The 19,378-nt window shown below is 36.0% G+C and overlaps 1 protein-coding gene across 2 annotated transcripts in view; it reads right to left on the bottom strand.

The window, feature by feature from the left end:
- GTF2B (general transcription factor IIB) overlaps window positions 1-15,443 on the bottom strand; it is a 27,455-nt gene extending 12,012 nt beyond the window's left edge. Inside the window, exons 1-2 of one of the 2 annotated variants that reach the window (XM_011355596.2) lie at window positions 13,761-13,828; window positions 11,303-11,409 (exon numbers count right to left, since the gene is read on the bottom strand). In XM_011355596.2, coding sequence (XP_011353898.1) covers window positions 11,303-11,409; window positions 13,761-13,813 — 160 coding nt within the window. In that variant the 5' untranslated portion in view covers window positions 13,814-13,828. Of the gene's footprint in view, window positions 1-11,302; window positions 11,410-13,760; window positions 13,829-15,293 lie in introns of those variants that run through there. The other variant, XM_011355597.2, reaches the window with a different exon arrangement.
- Between the last annotated feature and the right edge of the window lie 3,935 nt (window positions 15,444-19,378).

Below are 19,378 nucleotides of genomic sequence, written 5' to 3' on the forward strand. Positions count from 1 at the left end.
GTAATATATTCTCAAGGTCTTCTTTCAAATTATATATATTTCACATTTAAGATTAGACCTAATTTTTTTATTAAAAATCTCATTTTCTAACTAGTAATTGCTATAATATTTTATATGCTTAGATTCAGCCACTTTTAATAGACTATTAATTTTTAAAATCTGATCTAAATATTCTAGATATAGAATCCCATCAGTGGCAAAAAAACTTGTTCCCTTTTCAAGCTTAACTCTCTTTTCTATTTTCTATCTAAAGCACCTGTCAGAACTTTCAAAACAGTGCCTTTGATTTAAAACAGAATGTCTCCGATATTCAACATTATGCATAAAAGTAACAGGTGAACTGAAAAGTCTTCTATTAAAGCATCTAATTTGGAGCATCTTATATTGGGAATAAATGTTGAGTTTATTAAATGTCATCTCAGCAAGCCAGAGGGTTTCTTACTACTGTCTTCTTACACTATAAAAGTTAATCTTACTTGTTTGTGGGTCATTATTCCTCTAGTACTTATGTACTAGAGTAAATTAACTTATAGTGGGGTAATAAATAATTTCAGTAGTTTGGTGGCTTAAAACGAAGATTTCTTTCCTATTCATACTACACATCTACAGATGGACAGCATGGCTTTCTACACCATCCTTACACTAGATGATGGAATCCCTACCTCTTAAGACATAGCTGTCACCAGGCTACAAGAAAGACAACATGGTGAATTATGTACTGACTTAATTTTCTAACAGTAACCTTTCCACTCATGTGCCATTGGCCAAAGCCAGTTAAGGAATGATACTTAACTTCAAAGGGGTGAGTTAGTGCAATTGTACCATGTAGCTCAAAGGAGAAAACCAGACGTATCACAGAAGGATCATCAGTGCTGTTTCACGTGACAATTAGCAAATTGAATTTGGCACTGTATTTTGGGAGATTTATATATAAATTAATTGAAAAAAAGATTGTCCTATGACAATCTTTCTTTTTCTGCTTCATAACAAGCTGAGGAATCAGAGTAAATTATCAACCACTGCATTTTGGCATTTGTCACAGAGAAGTACTCTGTCAATGACATTAGGTCCTTTCAAAGTAAAATTTTTACTGGTTGGTTGCTTCAAAGTTTTTATTAATAAAAATTTTTAAATGTTAAAAGGATCCATCTTCAGCAGTGTGTGATTCCTGATTTGTAATCTTGTGGGTCTTCTGCTAGAAAAGTAAAATTGTGTCTTTAATACTTTATCCTACTCATTTGGATCTTCTAGTAGGACCACAATGGCTATCTTGTCTTTACCACTTTCCCGTTTGTACTAGGTATTCTCAGGTTTGTTCTCTGCTTTACTGATTCAAATTTCTAGAATGTTAAGTCAGCTAATTGCTATTTAAAACATATTTTAATGTGTTTGACTCTTATTTCTTTCTGACCACATTTAATAGAAACATATAGAAGCCTTATTTCACTGATCACAAAAAATCAGTCATTTTCTATAACTTTCTTCTAGTAAGATGTCAGGGGCAGAATTTCCTTTTAAGTCCATAGGATCACTACTCCTCTTCATTGTAGTTTGTATTCATAAGCCTCATGTTGATTTTTACGCTTATTCATGCTGTAATAAAGAATTGTCAATCTAAGTGTCCAGTGGTGGCACTGATGCTAAAAAAAAAAAAAACCCTTCTAATCCACTGACAGCAGTATTCTCAATCTCTCTGAGTACTCATAGTTCCTGGCAGATAACTGATGATCCAAACAAAATAAACTCCCAGTTTGGTTCTAGAAGTGTACTACAAAGGATACAGGTGGATACAGGTAGGTTTGTAATTAAAGCGAAACAAAACAAAAAACAGCGACTTAAACAAGATAGAACTTTCTCATGTTCACAGCCCACAGTGACAGTCCTTAACTAGTGTGACCCAGGTTCCATTTCTTTTATATATGCCATCTTCATATAGCTTACATTTTGTAGCATATGATGGCTGTTGGTAGTCCCCTACATCACGTCTGCATTCTAGCCAGTGGGAAGGAAAAAAGGGAGAGCTCATCCCTTAGGGCAGAATCTAGAGTTGCACACATCTCTTCTACTTACAACCCCCAAGGCCACACCTAGCTACAAGGGAAGCTGGGAAATACAGCCTCACTGGGCAGCCACATGCTCAGTTAAAACTGGGAGATTCTATTACTAAAGAGTGGGAGAATAGGTATGGGAAACAACTAGCGGCCTCTGCTACAAGGAATAATAGGGTAGGGAAAGAGGAGATGAGAAAGAATGTCCGGTAGAATCAAAGTACTTTGCCTTATAGTCTAAAAGAAACAGCGCACAAAGACAAATTAAAGACATTTAAACTCCTTACTACGCAAATCTGTAAATCCAACCAAAGGAATTTTGTAGTACAACATTAAAACCAGAGTGGCTTAAGGTAGCAATCTTAACAGCCAGGAAGCCAATATTGGAGAGAGACTGATATTCCAGCTTGACCCGGACTCTTAGAATGTTTTTTTGTTTTTTTTTTTAGGTTTCTTATTGTAAATTAATAAAAAAAAATTAAAAAGGAAATATAAAGAGGAATTTCCCAGAATTTCAATTCTTTCTGCCATCTTCCTGACAATTATCCCCCAAATTTCTTGTTTTCATAGGCTAGATTTATCTAAAACCATTTGGTTTAAAACTACAATTTTTTTCAAAATGTGCTGATAAGCCTTAAGATCCAATAATCAGATGTATTAATAGGATGGACAAAGCCTAAGCATCAAATATTTAACTTAAAAAATCAAGGTGCTTTGGAAAACTGTTGAAGCCAACAGGCTATAGTTATTAAATCTAATGCTAAAAATAAAATACATCATTAGCTTTCATATTTCCCTCTGTCATTTAACCCTTTCTACCATTCCTTCTCATGATATTTCAAAGAATCCTGATTTTTAATCTAGGATTACTACACTCTTAAAAAAATATTCAAGTCAACAGTGTAATTACCACATGGAAAATAGTTTGTAAAGGGAAATTCATTGTAAGTTCAATCCCTGAATATCTGAATATTTTTCTTTTCCTCAAATATAGGCATGTCTGCAGCACTAGCAATAGCTAAGCTTAGGAGCTGTGGCTCTGATGGAAGATGCATCCTAACCTTGGTCACAATAAATTCGGTCATTCACACACTAATACTTTCAGGCCTCTGGCCTACGGCACATGACCTCTACTAGGAATGACTTTCCCTCCATTAACCCTCACTCATTCTTAATGATCATCTTTCAATGTATATTCAATAGTAATTTCCCCAAGAAGTCACCACTCCCTTCCTTTGTGCTCTCAACAAACTCGGAAGATCAGTAACAGTGCTTTTACCACGCTAAGTTATAGTAGCTAAACCTCCTCCTCTCACACACTAGCCAAAGACTCACTCCAGAGTTAGCTTACCTGCTTTCTACACTCTCTTTGACCAGCACAGTGCTTAATGGAAACATGTTCTAAGTGACCAAAGGTTTTTTAAGTCCTATGATCTGAACTTAAGTGGCTCTGTCACTTATTAGATGTAGACTCTTGAGCTAATTACCTAAGTACTGTAAGCCTCAGTTTCCCTTTCTATAAAATTAAAAAAAAACTACCTCAATGAGTGCTTGTGTTAACTGAGTAAAACCAGTAATTTTATGATGCTTAAGAGAAAGTAGCATCTAAATTAAAAATTCTAAAGTAGGCAAGAAGGCTCTGTCTGAGGGCTTACAAGAGAAGCCAAAGCAAGAATCTGAAAGTGGATACAATTATTCCTTAATTTAAAAATATAGTTTAGTCATATTAAACTAAACCTGAATTTTTCCCTTAAAAAATATTGCTGATGCAAATTTAAAGATGGTAACCCTGTAATCTTTAAAATACAATCGGAGCATTAAATATAACAGACTCACAACACTCAAATACACTTTGCAACTGCCTTGCCATGAAGAATGGCACCTCAGACTTAGAATCACCCTATTTTTCTATAATGTTAAGAAAAAAGGAGTACCTGTATCCCCAAAATACCTATCACTGAAATTTCATACTAAAATTATACTATATATTTTATACATTACCTCATTTGATTCTTAACAATTCTTAACAATTCTGAGATGTATTGTACCTGCCCTCTTTTTTTCAGGGGGTCTGGGGAGACTTATTTTATACTTATGTAAAATAAGAAAGTTAAACTTGGAGAAATTATGTAACTTGACTATAGTTATATAGCTTTTAACTAGTAAAGCCAAGCCTAGACTTGAGGGCCACTGACTCCTAGTTATACGCATATGATATCTGCCCTAGAGGAAACTTGCAGTCTAGGCCTGGAGACATGGAAAACACAAAAACAAAAGATGAAAAATCTAAAAACACAAAAGATCTCAAAGAATGTGATAAACTGTAAAGTTAATAGTATAGATTTGTGTTCCTTAATATGATGTACAATTGAGTTAAAATTTCTGCAAGTGGGGCCCGAAATCTTTTTAAACATATTTCCCAGCTGATTCTTAACGCTCATTCATACATTCATGTTTCAGATTCACTGGTAAAACAATACCCAGAATGAGGGAGAGGTCAAATTTAGGAGGGAGAGGTCAAATTGATTCATTTTCTCTTTCAAATCCACCTAAACTATTTTCCAGTATTTTCCTAATACTGCTTTTAAGAACAATGAAAGAATTGTTTTAAACGATACAGAAAAAGTAGCTTAAACTATACTTCTAAACTACATTATGAAATCCTAACTACAAAAGTTACGATAACCAATTTCATGTTTTAATATCTATTACAGCATCTTACTAGCTTAATACTTTGCTGACTAGAAATTAATTTAAAACAATGTATACAAGATAAAATTTATACACAAATTATCTAAATATTAGACTGCCACCTAGTGCTCATCTTTTAACAAGACACAATCACACCATTAAGATTTTGGGGGGAAAAACCTCAAAACAATATTGTCAGAGCCAATAATTTCATGGTAGAAATGACAAAGCTTTGTTTTAAAAATTGGCACTGAGAGGTCATTACCAATATCTTAGGGATTACTGATAAGGTGAACCAGCCAATCACAAATCATAACACCTCATGTTAAAAATAAAAATCTTGTAATTCAAATAAGAAAGTCAGACAATTCATTACATGTGAAATGGTATTAGCCACAAAAAACTATAAGCAACCTAAGTTACAGGACCAAATACTACACAAGCATTTAAATATTGGGAAAGGAAACGACATTAAACGTGTAGTTATTTTCCAAAGATGGCAGCAATTTCTCCCATCCACGTTCTTCTGCAATATAACCTCTCACTCTCACCCTTCCAGATGGGCCTTAAGGCTGCTTTGACTAATAGAATACAGAAGTGATCCTGTACTAGGCATAAGCCTTAACTACCCGAGTCCAACTTCCACCTCTCAAAATACCTGCTCTTGGGATATCGCTCTTGGAAAATACAATGTATGAAATATGACTACACTGAGATAACTATGGAGAAGCCCTAGGGGATAACAGACCCATGTTGGGGGGCCAAAGAGCACAGAGGCACCAGAAATGCAGGGAAATAAGCCATCATGGCAGTGGATCCTCCAGGTCCAGTCAGCACCATGAAGAAACAAAGGCCCAGATGAGTCCTTCCCAAATTAATGACCCATAAAATCATGAGCAAAATAAAATGGTTGTTATAAGCCACTAAGTTTTGAGGTAGTTTGTCATGTAATTGAAACAGAAAATGTTTCCTGAAAGTATGATATTGCTTTAAGAAAATCCTAAAAACGTGGCACTGGTTTTGTGACTGAGTGGTGGGCCTCAAAGAGTCTATGAATGCAGGTTTGAAGGACAGTGAGAAGAGTGGTATTAAAGACTGGAGAAAAAGTGGCCTATATCATCTAAGATAAATATAATTTTTATATTATGAATTAGTCCATGTAAAAAGGTGACAGTAATTAAATGACTCTCCTATTTGCTCAGTTGCAGGGTAATATATGCCTCTGAAAATGAAATTAAGTACCAATTAAGAATCGAGCTGTCCTAAGGTTCAAGGTCAAATAAAATACTAATTAAGTACGGAGTTTTCCAAAAAGTTTCAGTTTCTAAAGTTGTCTGGTGATTATTCAATAAATGCAGTATAACCTAAAAAGTTTCAGACAGTGTAAAAATTTTATGGTAACTATAATCAAAACATGTACGCTAAGATAATTTATTAGAAAACACATGTCATATGTCTGGATTTAAGTTTTTATGAACATCAATACCTCAAATAAGAAAAAAGTCACACATTTTATGCCCATAGTGGACTGCAGAACATTTGCCCAGCTTAATTTCTTCCCTGTCTCCATAGCATAAGAGTTGAGCTGGCAATAAAGAGAATGACTTTAAACCAGCAAGATAATACAAATCCAATACATAATATAACCTAAATTATTAATATTTGACAATGATATGTTTATGAATATATGTATATGTATTTTTAAAATTTAGATTCATGGAGTGTCACACTCAATTACGCTATTTTCAACATAATTTGCATGATGATATTGTCAGCAAAATACAACCCTGTCAGATTATTGCCTACCTGCCCTTGTTTGGTCATGGAATGGATTCTTTGCCCACAGATTATATTACACATGTAGCCACAAATACCTGTGAAGCTACTGTATATTTTAAAACAAGTATTGTTTATGTCAGAAAAACCAGTATCACAAAGAGAAATGTCTACAGAAAGTTTATTTTTTAATATTTAAGCCTTATAATTTAGCCTAGTAGCTTTAGTTAAAATTTAGTAGTTCTAATGCTAGTGTTCAAGACTAGTAAGTAAACAGAACTAAAAGAAAACTAACTTCCTTTGGTTTTATAGAGCAAAAACATGCTAGTAAAAATTAAGGATTCCAAGCACACACAAACAAAAAAGCATATAAGCCTTGGGAATTCTATTTTCCTTCTCCAGCTGGCCAATCTCACCCAACTGTTTTGATGGTCACAGTGAAGTGAAGCTGGTGGAAGGGCTAGAGATATAATGGAATATTATTACACTACTTTTTAAAATGGCTACAGAGAGAGATTAGAAATTATATTGAACCTTCTGTTTCTGTGTGTTGCACTTTTACACATTATCAGTTTGATCTTAATATTTTGGAAGAATTAGAATGCTCTCACTTAACTTATTGGTTAGTAAACATTTTCTGTAAAGGGCCATGTAGCAAATATTTTAGGCTTTGTGAGTCAAGAAGTCAAATGGAGGATATTACTTGTATAAAAAAAAAATCCACTTTTTATTGATAAAATTAAAAATGGAATATAATCTGTTGTAATACAGATCTACTACTAAAAAGGGAATTCTCTTTCTGGGTGATAACATGTCACTTAACTGGAATTCAAAGCTAGTGTTCCCTATCATCAACAGTTTTTACAAATGTTCATCTGTCAATGCTATGTTAACAAGATTTTATGTATTTCATTTTTTAAAATGTCTTTTTCCACACGAATACTGTCAAATCCTGACATTAATCCACATGCATGATTTTAATTGAGCATATTCACTGCTTGAAAGGCGATTACAGAATTTTACTACATTCTTCTGATATTTGCCTTTTCATGTCACTACATTGTATATTAATCATTTTCAATTGAAGGTTTGGTGGAATCTCCTTAATTGCACACTTAAATGGATTTTAATATGTGAAAATTCCCTTTGCATCTGCATCCAGGTCTGAATAACCAATGAAAATATAGTTTGAGTTTGGAAATACACCTGCTGCAGCTGTTTAGGAATGAAGATCTTACTTCTTGTTTTAACTTCTGGCATCAATTAAAAGTATACAAAATACTATATAAAGCAATTTGACATTACTTGTGATTCAAATGTTAGTTGTCAAATTGTTTGACATACAGTATTTGACAAATAGGCACTGTTTTGCCTCGTAATTCTCAGTTAAATTCATTAAGAAATACTAACAGGTCTGAGGCAAAAGCTAATTACCAAAGTCATTTGGTATTTAATAGAAGTAGTTGAAGGCAGTACTAGTTCATAAAAATTTCAACCCTGGCCCTGATCTCAAGAAAATTGCAAGAAAACTTTACCACTGCTAAACTAACAAATTACTGTATAGTAGGACAAGTCAGGATATTCGCGGGGACTGGGGGGGGGGGGAGGAGAGGTTTGCATTAAAAAAAAATTTAATACCGTTCAGATCTGTATGTCTGATTCATTTTAGCTCCTTCAGTGCCAAAACCTGGGGGCAGGGATTGCTTCAGTTTCTCTGCCTTCTCTTTGTCTATGATGACCAAAGTATAAAGGTATCTGCTGCATCAAACTTTAAACTTCATATTATTCTTATTTTTCTTGATCTTGACGGATTTGGCAACCTTTCACCTGGCTATGAGCAGAAAGTCCTTGATTTACTCAATTTCGCGAGGCATGGCTGAGGCACATGGCCAGTACCTCAGGATCTATTTCTGACAAAAATTCATAGAACTGATCATGGTTAAGTCCATGAGACTGAATGAAGTTCACTGACACTACTGGATCAATAACACATGAAAGACTCAAACCTTTTCCAAGATGTATCTGCTGATGAAAATACAACAAGTAACAATAGGTTTTAAAAATATTGCATTTCACACTCTTTGTAAATTTGTCCAACAAAGTCTTCTGCTCCACACATATTCTTACCACATTCAGTTATAACACATTTTAGCAGGTTCCACTTCAGGTTGTACTGACTTGGTACTTTTGCAATTTCTTTGAAAATATTTTCTCCTATAGTCGTTCCATGCAGTCACTTCAAATTCTGCATTGACTTCCTGAATAAATAACTCAGCTGTATCAGTAACATCTGTCTAGTCATTAAGAATCTAGGAAAAATACTTGAAATAATTTGCCTTGATTTTTAATTGAGTATTGATGTTGCTCCCAATGTCCTCAACTCTTCAAGCGACTGTTCTTGTTAAGAGGCTAATAGTCTTAAACAAGTTTATTTTCTCTGGACACATTTCTTCAGCGGCTGCAATCAAACACGAATTAATTAACTCATCATTGGCAAATGGCTTTCCCTGCTTGGCCTACAAATGAGCAACTCAGAAACTTACTTTAGCCGCAGCCTTATTTTTGTGAAGAAATTCTGCTGTGATGAGATATCCCACTTCATATTTTCTACATTTTCTGATCATTGTTATCCTGAGTTTTAATTATTGTGCTAAATGCTTAGTCTAGTAATTTCAAAGTTTATTGTACTGTTTTTTTTTTACCACAGCTAGAGTAACATTGCATAAAAAACACACAATGCTTTGCCATCTAATTTAATAACAAAATAACCCGTACTCTACTATGCCTTAAAAGCATGCCATTCAAAGTTCATTTTTGTTCCTTTTGCCATGATGGGTATGCAATAGTAACAAAACAAAGAAATAAAATGTTGCAGTATGGAGATATGCCTAGCACTGGAAATGCTGTGGAGTTTTAACTTCATGACTGGGATCCGTAGTACACTAAGCAGCAGTATAAACTGATGAGAGCAACACATACGGTTTCTATTGCAACTACTAAATTCTGCTATTGTATTATGAAAGAAGCCACAGACAACATGTGAACAAATGATCGTGGCTGTGTTCCAGTAAAACTTTATGGATGCTAAAATTTAAATTTGGTATTTTCATGTGTCCCAAAATATTATTAGTCTTTTGATTTTTTTTCAATGATTCAACATGTAAAAACAATTCTTAGCACACAAGTCATAAAAAAAGAGGTAGTGGGTTCTAGTATGCCAATCTCAGATTAAACTCATTTTATTACGAAAGGCCATGTCAGATAGAAATTTGGTTCTCATGCAGACAGAGGAGCTAGACTGCCAGACTAACTAAACTTGTTTCCCCATCTCTAAAATGAAGATAGTTAGTACTCACCACACAGATTTCTCTGAGGACAAACTGAATATCTAAATCACTTAGAACAGTGCCTAGCATACAGTAAGTGTACTAGATGTTAATATTTCTTACTGAATAGAATACAATTGCAAATGGATTTCAATTCTTACTGGCAACTCTAAGATTTAAAACTCCCCCTGGAAGTCTGAGGCAAGCAGCCTGCTTGGATGAATATTACAGATGTCCTCCAAGTAAGACACTTCCATAGTCTATCAACACCAATGTTTCTGTTATACTTCCCACAATCCTACCAGCATTTTAATTTCTAAGTATTTCAAATTGCTAAGCATTACTCCTTTTCTCAGGTGTGGCTGCAACCCCACCCTAAGAAAAATTTTTGAACAGATCATCTCTAAAGTTCTGTTGTATGTCTAGACTAGTGAGCAAGTAGAAATAAAAGTCAAATTTTAAGTAGTATTTTTAGTGATCACAATTTTACACTAGAAATGTATAAATAAATCATTCTGTGTGAGCAAATATAAATTACAACACTTTTTTTTGTTGTTGACTAATAGGGCTTAGATGACTTTTGATTGATTAGAAAGTAACCTCACAAAGGAATCTGATTATAAATTCCTAACAGGCAGGGCATGATGGGTCATGCCCCAGGCATATAACTTTTTTAGTAAAAAGTTTATCTTTGCCTTAAGCAAGCCCTGTCCATTGTTTCCATGTTTCTGGGTTAACACATCTTTGTAATAACCACCTTCAGAACAGTACATAATCTTGATAACTACCCTGTAATCCAATCCCCACCTTGCTTCCACCCACTACCACCTAACATTCTTTACGTTCTCTCCTTAATTTCATATGCATAAAAGAAGCTGCAAAACTGTTATTTTGGGAAGCATCTGAGATCTTGCTCCCTGGCATATGTCATCAATTTGACTCGAATAAACTCTCATAAAAATTCTCAAAAAAAAAAAAAAGAAGCTTTGGATGAGATTCAATACAGATATACCTTTATTACTCTTAAAAAAAAACCTGTTTAAATATATAAAAGCCACAAAAATTAGATTACAACTATTCATTATTTCATATGCATGAGTGTCATCCAGCCATCCTCAATTCCCCAACAAATATTTAAGACTAAGAACTCAGGAGACCAAAGACTGAGGACCCTTTCCTTTCTTTTGGATTAGCTGTCTCAATCTGATGTTCCTTCTTACCCCAAATTATGAAATATATGCATCTGGATTGAAAAGAAAATATGGCATATCCGGATGATTCTATTCTTTTTTTCCCTAATTCGTTTTGTTTTACAATAAATATGAATTACCTATAGATGAGGAAAAGTCAAAATGGATTCATTCATTAAAAGACAGTGTGGAAAATCCACAAAAAACAAAGTACCCCAAATAGTGATTTTAACAGTTAAATAGTTAAATAGTTAAAACCATAATTGCTTACCTACAACCAGGCCACACTCAGGACAGATCATATCACCAGCTCTGTAGTCTTCCACTAAAATTGCATCTGGATGATTTGGACATGTGACTTTTGGAAGAGCATCCAAACTAAATGGGAAAAAGAAAGTATTTTTTTATATGATCCCAATCAGCATGTAATGAAGTAGTTTTTGTTTGTTTGTTTGTTTGTTTTTTGGTGGGGGGGTGGATTTTGAACACTTTTCCAAAACTATGTTTATAATACATTTAGGCTAAATTTTCAAAGTATACTTCCCAGTTAGATTACTTTAAATTCTAGTGAGTCATTAACAGGTAGATTCCATTGGAATTATTTTTTATAATAATTACTGGTTTGCAAACATGAAAAGCTTTAAAAACTTAAATGGAAAAGTGTTTTCTCTTAACATGTAGGCTACTAAGATTTTTAAAAATCTTTTTTAGCATAGAAATGACTAGCTACTATAATAACCTGTGGCATTTACATATAAGTATCCAGTTTGTTCCCCTTGCCACTTATTTCTGTGGTCAGAGAATAAATCTCAAGTCTATGTTTTTCTACTTGCTAGTTACCTTAGCGGTAGATTGAGAATAGTACACTGAACCTAAACTAATAGGTATATAAATGAAGGTGGTAAATATAGCTCTGCTTAAGACCTGATGATTTCACTTAGTCCAGAACTGAGTTTGTTTACATTCAAGAAATGATTTTAAGAGCTACTTTTTAATCTATTTGTGGTATTAATAATTCGCTCAATTATTTTATTTTGAAAATAAATCAGTTTGGGGAAGACAAATCAGCCTTAAATGACCTGACAGAATTAGTTTAAAAAAGGAACAAAGATATTTAACATAGATTTAGTAATCACAAATGTTTGGTATCACTGAAAATGAGCTGTCTTTAGAAGTTCAGTTGAAGTAATATCATGAAAGGTTATGTTATAGCCATCCCAAATATACATCTAAAAGACAACATCAACATTCTTATAATATGTAGATTCGCATGCTAGCTAATACAATTCAGAATATTAATTCTCAATACAGAAGGTGATACCCACTGGAAAACTGATAAAATAATCCATATCCGCAAAATATGTATATTCAAGGTAACCAAAACACGTCTTGGGATTTTTTCATTGAAAAAATGGGGGATGGGGGTTTGTTTACATTCACACTTATTTCATAAATTCCTATTAGGAAAATATCTTAGTTGTGACAAAATGTTAAGAAAGTAAAAATTATGAAAAATTGTTGAAATAAAGGAAAATGTTAGCAGACTAACAGTAATTATAAGTGTGTAAAATGGGCAGCTATGTGGCACACAGCATACAAAGAAAAAGATTGATGGATTTTACACTCATAAAAGGTAGATAGAATATCATGCATGTAGTGTGTGTGTATGTATGTATATAAATGATATGGAAACATCTCAAAGATATGCTAAGTGAAAAAAGGTATAGATTTAAAAGATTGGAAAAAGTATGCAGTTATATGAAATATAATGGCTCAATCTCAAAATCTGATGAAAGAAACTAGACAGAGGAATACATATGTCAAAGCAAGTATATCTATGGTGTTAGAAGTCGGGATGTGGTTATCTTTTGGAAGGAGTAATGACTGAGGGCACAAAAGAGGCTTCCACAGTGCTAATGGTATTTGATTTCTTGATGTAGGTGGCAGCTTGGTATATGTGCTCACTTTGTAATTGAGCTGTGCACTTAACATGCATGTGCTAACTTCATAAAAAAAGGTAAAAAGCAAGTCAGTGAACAGTGCTTACATGAGACTACTTTTTTGGGAGGGGAAAGAGGAGATTAGAACCATATGCATGTTTGCTAAAGCATAGACTCACTGGGAAATCACCAAGAAACTGGTTACAGTGTCTGTTTTGGGGAAGAATGAGATGGCTGGGAGCTAGTAAAGGAGGCAGACTGCTTTTTCACTTTGTTTTTACACTTTTGTGTGTTACCTATCCAAAATAAAAGGAAATCGTGCTAACTTTTCATCAAATCACCCACAAGAGTAATACAAAAGAGGAACCACAAGAGTAGGGTGGCGGAGGTTTGGGGCGGGGGAGGGGGGGGTTGGGGAGTAAGAGAGAAACAATACTATGGAATGAAGTAAACAACCACGCTAACATTGAAACTATCGAGACTTACCTAAAAAGGTAGATAATTCCAACCTTATTTTATAGCTATAATTTACTGGGTTGCTTATTGTGTATCTAGTACTAGCCATATATTATTAATCTCAATATCAACCTGGCAGGATAGGCATTATCTCCATTTCAAGATTATGCTCGCAGAATGATTTGCCTCAAGTCACAGAACCAATAAGTAATGGAGCTTAAATTTGAATTTAGAACATTTGTGCTCTGTAAAAACATGAGGCAGTTTCATAGCCTGGAAACTATGTAACTTCCTCAGAAAAAAACAGCTAGCAGTAGAAATACTAACATTTACCTTTGTTCTCCCTGGTAGAAAAACTCCAGAGCTGGACAACTGCCATGACACATATATTTAAGAGCTGGGCATGTCTAGAAAAAATTTATTTCATTTTTTGAATAAAAGAAAATAAAGGCACATAAAGAAAAAGTGTACTCTTTAGGTAAAGAATTAATCAAGTGAATTTACTATACTTAACTACTGCAACATTTCTTACAATTTCCTGTTCTTTTATATGTAAAAGCTGTGCTCAAATAAGAGCACTTTCACTTTTCAGACCTACTGCTAAGTCCTATTTAGGTGTCTTTGAGACGCTGAAGGTTTCCATTTACCGACAAAGAAACCTAACCTGAGAGAGCCACGCCCACACAGAATGATTGAGCATTCGATCATACAATTAGAATCAGTAAACAAGAGTGTCATTGACTTTAAGTGCTAGTTCCAAATAGGCCATTAGCTAAAGCTGCCTCCCCACCCCCCTTAAAACACACACACACACAGTAACATAAAATAGGTCTTATCAGTTACCGGAAAGGGCCCGGGCATCTCCAGCTTACTATTTGTGATAATGGCTTTCACTGGGAACTCAATTCCAGATTGTAAAATCAAAAAATCATGCCACAGTTGCCTTCCAGAAGCTATAGCACTTAATTTGATACTTTTAACACATCATGACTTAACTAGAGGCCAAATGTGTGATAACAGGAAACATATCCATGACTCTACACTCCGTTCTAACACTAATCTTGGAAAAGCCAACACTGGCATGACTCAGTTTACGCTCATGCAAAAAATACTATCTACCTCATAGTGGTAATAAGAGATATTACTAGGGTCTGCAAGCATTTTTCAGATCACAGGATTAAATACCGTCTCTAAAGGGATTGCATGCATTTCCTGTAGATATGAGTGCATTGCATTTTAAAAATATATTAAAGAGTGACTTCCCAGCGTATGTAAATAATTTTCTGCAGGCAAGATTTTCTTCGGAGAAATGAAGACAACATCTGTAAAGAAATCTCTTAGAAAGGAATTGATCAGATCTTTAGAAAATCCGTAGCTTCCACTTCATGGGGCCTCAGGGTTGGTAATCAGTTCCCATCAGGCTTACCAATACTGACGTCCCTAATTTTCGAGCTGTCAAAATTGATAGGGGCCTGGAACCATTTCCCGCTCTTTGAAAGGAGGACTCACGGACCCTCGGGCTGATTGGGCCGTAGATGGAAAAAGAAGCGTAGGAAAAAAGTAACAAGGAAAAAAAGACGGTTGAAATACCTACAGAAGATGCGAGGCCAGGGGCTGGGGACACAGAGGTCCCCACAAGGTGGTGCCTGGGTGAGAAAGCGACCTAAGACGCTGAGGCGGTAACACGGACAGCTCAGTACCCACTGCGACAACCCTGACAGCCCTGCCGCCTGGAGGTGCCTTTGTCCGGGTCGGCCGACCAGTCCCTGTACCTCTGGGACGTCCTGCCGGACGCGGCAGCCCCGGCGACCGCCCGGCTCTCCCTGCCCGCCCCTCAGCTAGCCGGGCTCAGGCGGACATACTAACCGGCTGGTAGACGCCATCTTCACGGCCACCGCGGCTCCAGCAGAAAACAACACACACAGGGAGCGAACAGGAAGAGATTGTGGCGACCAGACGCTCCGAGCCGGGCTTTTATAGACGAATCGCCGACGCAGTCATAATGGGGAGCGGCTACGGGTCGGGAGAGAGGCCAAGAAAAGTGAGATCCGATATGCCACGTGCCTTGCGTCTTGTTATTTTCCTATTCGTTTCTGTAATTTGTTATATTGCTGGATGAATCAACGGAACTACCCAGGAAAACTTTCAAAGGAACCCTGCAAACGGACTACCCGAGAGACACCCTCTACCTGACCGAGTTAAAAATATAAAGACAACCCGGGCTTGGTGTTGGGGTGAAAGCTCACATCCCCGAGGGCTAACTACCCTCCTCCCCACCCGGAAATCAGTTACTCCGGTTGGACAGCAATTCTTACTTGCCTAGAGGGGTAATTCCACTAAGGAATTTGGAGTAAAAAGAGAAATTCACTTAGGTCAGCCAGAACAGGTGTCAGTTCAGGCCCTGTCATCAGCTAGCAAACTGCGTTTTCTTAGGCACATCCCTTCTCCCTTCGCCATTCGGTGCAAGGGGTAATAGTACCTGCCTTGCATTCCCTTTTAGAATTGGCAGGAGATGAGACAAAAACACAAGAGAGCACTGTGCACCCGTGAAGCAGAGAGATGTGGGGCCCTACCTTTTTTTTTTTTATGGACTTTGCATATTTGGCTGATAGCTGAAGTATAGAGAACTTTGCAAAACGTTTAGATACTGCAGAAGGTCCCTAGATTTATTAATTAGCCAAACCAACGTCAGAAAAGTAACAGTAATCATGATAACAATAATACTACCACCACTTTGTTGAAAACAAACCACCCTTGACCATGTGGAGAGAAGAGGAAAGAGAGTGCTCCTGGTTACTGTGGGGCTGAGGGCTTAGAATATAGTGGCTGCTTTGTTTATTTGGGGCATGGGACTTAAATGCCATTGAGCACTGATTGTTTTCTTGAAAGGTGAGAAAGACAGGCTTCCTTAGGAAAAAAAAAAAGGGGATGTAAGAGACAGGAGTTTAGGAACTAAAATCTAGATGGGGATGAGAGCATTTTTCCCCCCAGTCTTCCAATCTGTAGTTTAAAAACTTGACTGTACTATTGTGTGTGGGTGGCGGGAGATGTTCTCCCTTAATATTTAGGAAAGCTTCGAAGAGCCAATTTATTTCACCTGTGCCAAGTGCAACCAGGAAAGGGCTTGGGGAATGCTCCACTCCAATCAGGCAGGAAGTTGTTACAGTAGAGTACCTTGGCTTGGGAAAAGAAGAGGGAGAGGAGGAATAGGGCACTGGGTACCTCTTGAGGATCAATTATAAGGACCTACCAACTAATAGATTCAAGGTAGGCATTTATAATGTTTGTGGAAGAAAGAAAACATCACATAATTTGAAACCCCAGAGAAAGGTAGCCGAGTAACCAGTTGATTTACCCTTGCCTCACCTGGAGAGTTTCTTATCTGGCATAGCTTAATTAGGATTTCTTTTATATTAAAATAAAAGCAGCTTAGGTAGACCATTCCTTTTCCTTTTTGTTAGTACAGCACTGGCAATTAATAAAGCATTTTCATCCACATTATCCTATTTAATCCTTATATCTGATCCTGAGATTAAAATACATACACAACTGGGGATTTATCGTGTAATCAATGACCCAGACTAGCATTTACCAGAACTTCTAGTTTGTTAGTATCATCATTTTTATTTAACTTACTTATGTGGATTAATTATAGTAATTTATTTAAATCATTATTTAAATTAACTCATCTATTTTAACTTAAAAATTTATTTTAAAAGTTTATATAACTACTGTGAAATCACAACTTGTGCTTAAGTTCTTCTAAACCAGAGGTCCCCAACCTTTTTGGCACCAGGGACCAGTGCTCCTATGAGAATCTAATGCCTGATGATCTGAGCTGGAGCTGAGGTGGTGATGTTAGCACTAGCGGGCAGCTGCAAACACAGATAAAGCTTTGCTCGCTTGCTTGCCTGTGGCTCACCTCCTGCTATCCAGCCCAGTTCCTAACAGGTCACAGACCCCTGGGAGACCCCTGTTCTAAACTATAAAATGCTTTAAATACCTAATAAATGATTTTTAAAAGTTCATTACCCACCTAGATGCATCTTTTAAAAAAAATAATGCGTTGATGTATAATTATATACCTTAAAATTCACCTGTTTAAAGTCAATGATTTTTTTTTGTAATTTTACCAATTTGTGCAACCATCCCCACGATCCAGTTTTAATACGCTTCCATAGTCCCAATAAGATCACTCGTGCCCATGCCACTTCTAGCCCCAGGAACCACTTACCCACTGTCGGTCTCTATAGATTTTCCTTTTCTGGACTTTTTATATGAATGCAATCACATGATATATTGTGTGTTGTGTCTGGCATAATATCATAGAGGTTCATTAGATTTATCTTGTGGCTTCGCTTTTGGAAATATCGATATATAATTGTCTGTTATAAAAAATATCTGTATGGTGATATTGGAAAAGATGACAATTTCCTCACCTCAGCAAGGTTTGACAAATATTTGTGTAGACATTATATGACATATTCTGCTGGACTAGGAAGAACGAAGGATTTAGTGAAATGTATAACCAGATCTGACTTGGACTCTTTAGGAAATGGGACGAAATGTCTAGAACTTAAACATGTCTGATATGCCTGGTGGCTAAAGAGTCATGTATATCACTTGCAGAAATGCGAAGGTTTAACAGTTTTTTAAATTTTTTTATCATGTATGAAGTTCAAACACACTAAACATTAGAGAGCATATAATAATGAATCCTCACGTACCTATCATCCTGATTAAACAATATCCCTTTGCTAAAGTATTTTAAATACAAATTCCATATATCATCCTGATCCATACATGCGTTAGTATACATTTCTAAAAAAATATGGACTTTTAAACTTTTTAAATATACCATATAATACTACATTACCAATGACATCTTTACACACTAAGCTTTCTGTTAGTGCATTTTCCTGGGTCTGGTTCTTGGTGTTTGGTTTCACCAGGCAGAAGAGTATGGCCCAATTGAAGAAGGCAAGGAGTCAAGGGAAGGGAGGGTCCCACATGAAGCTGCAAGAACTAGCTGAGTTTTCGAAAGTAGACCTAAGGTACATATGCATTAAGCCATCTGTTAGGCACTTCACGTATTCATAATCTTATCTAATTCTCAGTTATCTTGTTGGGCAAATATTCAAGTTTAGAGAGGTTGAACAGATAAATTGCCCAAGTTCACACGATAAGTTAGAGGTGGAGGTAGAATTCAAAGCCAGAAATGATTGACTAAACTTTCCCGCTTCCATGCTTGCCTACTATGTTACTGTTATTGCAAGACTATATTTTTAGGCTCAAATTACTGTGTCCTGGGAGTTACAGAATATATTTGTAGAAGCATTCATGATCCTTTTAATTCTTTAATAACAGCTGTAAGCTTTCTTGAATTCAGATAGAGGTAGTAATAAAAATTAGTAATTACAATATTTTCCCCCCTCTTTTTTAATCCCCCCCACTACCACTTCCACCCCTGACCCCCTGACCTAGGGATGTTGCCATCTCTCCTTGAGAACTGGATCTCTGAAGGCAGGGTGTCTCCTGGTGCCCGAACCCAGGACCTTCTGTGTGTAAAGCAAATGTGCTAACCACTACACTATGGAGCCACCCCTAGTAATTATGATATTAATAATAGTAGCAAACACTCATATAGTGCTTCCTATCTGCCAAGTACTATTTTAAGACTTTGTATATATTCAGTCACTGAATTTTTCCAACAACTCTATGAGTTGCATATTATTATTGTCCCCTTTTTATGAATGGAAAATTCAAGGTACAGAATGGTTAAGTAACTAGCCTTAAGTCACACAGCTAGTAAATGATAGACCAGAAATTTGAACCTGGCACTTTGGCTCCAGAATCCATGAAGTATGCCTCCTAATAGAAACTCAATATACAGAAATTCAGATTTACAGATTTTAAGATCAGAGAATGGCTCCAACAAGCGGTGTCATGCA

The sequence above is a fragment of the Pteropus vampyrus genome, unplaced genomic scaffold, assembly GCF_000151845.1.
Source record: "Pteropus vampyrus isolate Shadow unplaced genomic scaffold, Pvam_2.0 Scaffold22, whole genome shotgun sequence".
NCBI classification, from domain to species: Eukaryota; Metazoa; Chordata; class Mammalia; order Chiroptera; family Pteropodidae; genus Pteropus; species Pteropus vampyrus.